The sequence below is a fragment of the Mustela nivalis genome (assembly GCF_964662115.1).
Source record: "Mustela nivalis genome assembly, chromosome: 12".
In the NCBI taxonomy this organism is placed as follows: Eukaryota; Metazoa; Chordata; class Mammalia; order Carnivora; family Mustelidae; genus Mustela; species Mustela nivalis.
This window is the reverse complement of record NC_139031.1, coordinates 10,304,752-10,307,757: the sequence shown is the minus strand read 5'-3', so window position 1 is coordinate 10,307,757 and position 3,006 is coordinate 10,304,752. Positions and strand designations below refer to the sequence as shown.

The following is a 3,006-nucleotide window of genomic DNA, read 5'->3' as shown; positions in this document are numbered from 1 at the left end:
ACAATCTGAGGGTCTTGAAGGGGTGGGGGGTGGGAGATTGGGGGAACCAGGTGGTGGGTATTCGGGAGGGCACATATTGCATGGAGCACTGGGTGTGGTGCAAAAGTAATGAATACTGTTACGCTGAAAAGAAATTAAAAAAAAAAAAAGAAAGAAAGCCAAACACCCATACCGACTGTCTTTTCCTTTATTTTGAGCCCATAAGCAAAGGATATATTGTTAAGAATATCAAGTTGAGAAGAAAAATAAAAAGAACATAATTCCCTTTTCCTTTTGATCCTACTGAGGGCTGAATAGATCAGGGTTATAAAAAAGACAAATGGTCCCCAGTCCCTCAAGGTGACCAGTCATCCTAAAGTCCTCAGTTCTATTATAGAATGCCTCCAATTTCATTTATATCTGAGTTTGTGGAGTTTATAAATGGTAAAATCCTTTGCTATTCTTTCTACTACAAGGCAGAGGTCATGTTACTACTAATTACTCAGACTAATATAGTACTATTATTACCAGTCCAGTCTATAAAGTACTTTCTCCAAAGTTACCTACATTTCAGCTTGAAAGTGTTTGTGGGTTGTATAATATTGTCCTGTTTCATATATGAAAGTTTGTCACTAAACCACAGTAACAAAGCTGTTAAATAAAATCAGTTTTCAAACCCAGCTTCTCTGATTAACTTTCCACAAGGCCCTGCTACTTCCCAAAGAGTGAATTCCTGTCTCTTGTAATAGATTTATCCATTTTATCATGATGGGTAAATAGATTTATCTATTTTATCATGGATAAAATCATCCATTTTATCATGATTAAGGTAGTTTTTGTAACATCCCAACCAAAGTTTTTTTCATTGTTTGTCATTTTACCTACTGCTATCACCTACCAAGCTCTCTCTCTCTGGGGTAAGATGGTAAAGATATGAGCTCCTAAAATTGCATTGCATTATCCCCATCCTTTAAATGGGTTATCCTGAGACCACCTCATGTTCTTATGAAAGTGCTGACTTGGCTCTGATGCACAATAAATGTAATATATGTTGGGACAAAGCCTGTCATCTTGGCCAATAAATGGTCTGAAACATCTGGTTAAGGCTGGCCGATTGTATTCATAGAAAGTTATTTTTATAATTCTTTGATTCAGCCATTTCAATTGTTTCTAACTTTGTCTGCAGATTATTAATCTTCAGATTTTTTAATGGGAACGGGTAACCAGACTTGGGTGAGAGAGTTTATTCTACTTGGCCTGTCCAGTGACTGGGACACACAGATCTCCCTCTTCATCTTCTTCTTGATCACATACCTGGTAACAGTGCTGGGGAACTTCTTCATCGTTCTTCTCATCAGACTGGACAGCCGACTCCACACTCCCATGTACTTCTTTCTCACCAACCTCTCCCTCGTTGATGTCTCCTATGCCACAAGTGTCGTTCCTCAGATGCTGGCACATTTCCTTGCAGCACATAAAGCAATCCCATTTGTGAGCTGTGCAGCCCAGTTATTTTTCTCCCTGGGCTTGGGTGGGATTGAGTTTGTTCTACTGGCAGTGATGGCCTATGACCGCTATGTGGCCGTGTGTAACCCCCTGAGATACTCGGTCATCATGCATGGAGGCCTCTGTATTAGGTTGGCCATCACATCCTGGGTCAGTGGTTCTGTCAACTCTCTCATACAGACTGTAATCACCTTTCAGCTGCCCATGTGCACAAACAAGTATATTGATCACATATCCTGTGAACTCCTAGCTGTGGTCAGACTGGCTTGTGTGGACACCTCCTCCAATGAGATCGCAATCATGGTTTCTAGCATTGTTCTGCTGATGACACCTTTCTGCCTGGTTCTCCTGTCCTACATCCAGATCATCTCCACCATCCTAAAGATCCGATCCACAGAGGGAAGAAAGAAAGCCTTCCACACCTGTGCCTCTCACCTCACAGTGGTTGTCCTGTGCTATGGCATGGCCATTTTCACTTATATTCAGCCCCGCTCCAGCCCCTCTGTTCTTCAGGAGAAGTTGATCTCTCTCTTCTATGCTGTGTTGACACCCATGCTGAACCCCATGATTTATAGTGTAAGGAATAAGGAGGTGAAGGGGGCCTGGCAGAAATTAGTAGGTCAATTAACTGGAATAACGTCAAAACTGGCAACTTGATGAATCCCGAGCATCACTTAGAAAGAGTAACTTTGCCTGTGTTTTCTCCCACTCGACTCACTTATGGCAGTCATCATCTGCATTGCCATAGCAACCAGGAAGGAGATGGTGACCCATGTGCTAGTGATGCTGGGTAGGAGGCTGGAGGTTGGGTTGGGGTGTGGTGTGTGGATATATTTTTATGTCAAAGCAGCATGTTCAGTGGAGTTGAGCACAGCTGTAATAGAACTTCCCACACTTTCTCTGTCTCCATTCATATGGCCTGAGGATAATGAGAAGAAAAACATACTGTTTTGATTTGTCACATTGTTTGTAATCATGGACCTGTTTTGGACCACTCTTTCTTATTCATCCAAATTTTGTACAAGGTAATTGTGTTTCCATTGGGAAATAAAACATTTTCATATTTTAGACTCACTTAAAATAATGTGTGACGTATGAAGCCACATCCAGTAACTGTGTGAGTCACTGTTCTGAGAGAAATGCTTTGGACACTGTCAAGATATCTTTGTGCTGGATACTAACTGTGCACATATCATCTTATCTGAGTGTGGGGCATTCCTCAGGAAAGGAGCATTAACTGAGGGTTTTGCTTTATAGTGTTAGGAATATAAGTAAAGCTGTTTGGACAAGGCTACTACTGACCAAGGAAAAGCCACATTTGGGTACTACTTGACAGCATACAAGCAATTTGAGAGGAATTTTACTGCATATGTAAGAGGTACCATTTAAATATTAAAACTGTCCAATTTCTGAAAAATCCATAACCTCTTTTCTGAGACTTTAGAAACAATAAGCACATAAAATATGAATTAACATATAAAATATAAGAGATACAGTTAATCTGAGAAAGGACAGTGTTCT

General features: G+C 40.7%; 1 protein-coding gene across 1 annotated transcript; it reads left to right on the top strand.

The window, feature by feature from the left end:
* Positions 1 to 1,188: 1,188 nt before the first annotated feature.
* LOC309844947 (olfactory receptor-like protein OLF3) lies at positions 1,189 to 2,142 on the top strand (the record flags this gene model as incomplete). The annotated part of the gene is made up of 1 exon (XM_082692395.1): positions 1,189 to 2,142. One exon carries the CDS (start codon positions 1,189 to 1,191, stop codon positions 2,140 to 2,142), a length of 954 nt encoding a protein of 317 aa, XP_082548521.1.
* Between the last annotated feature and the right edge of the window lie 864 nt (positions 2,143 to 3,006).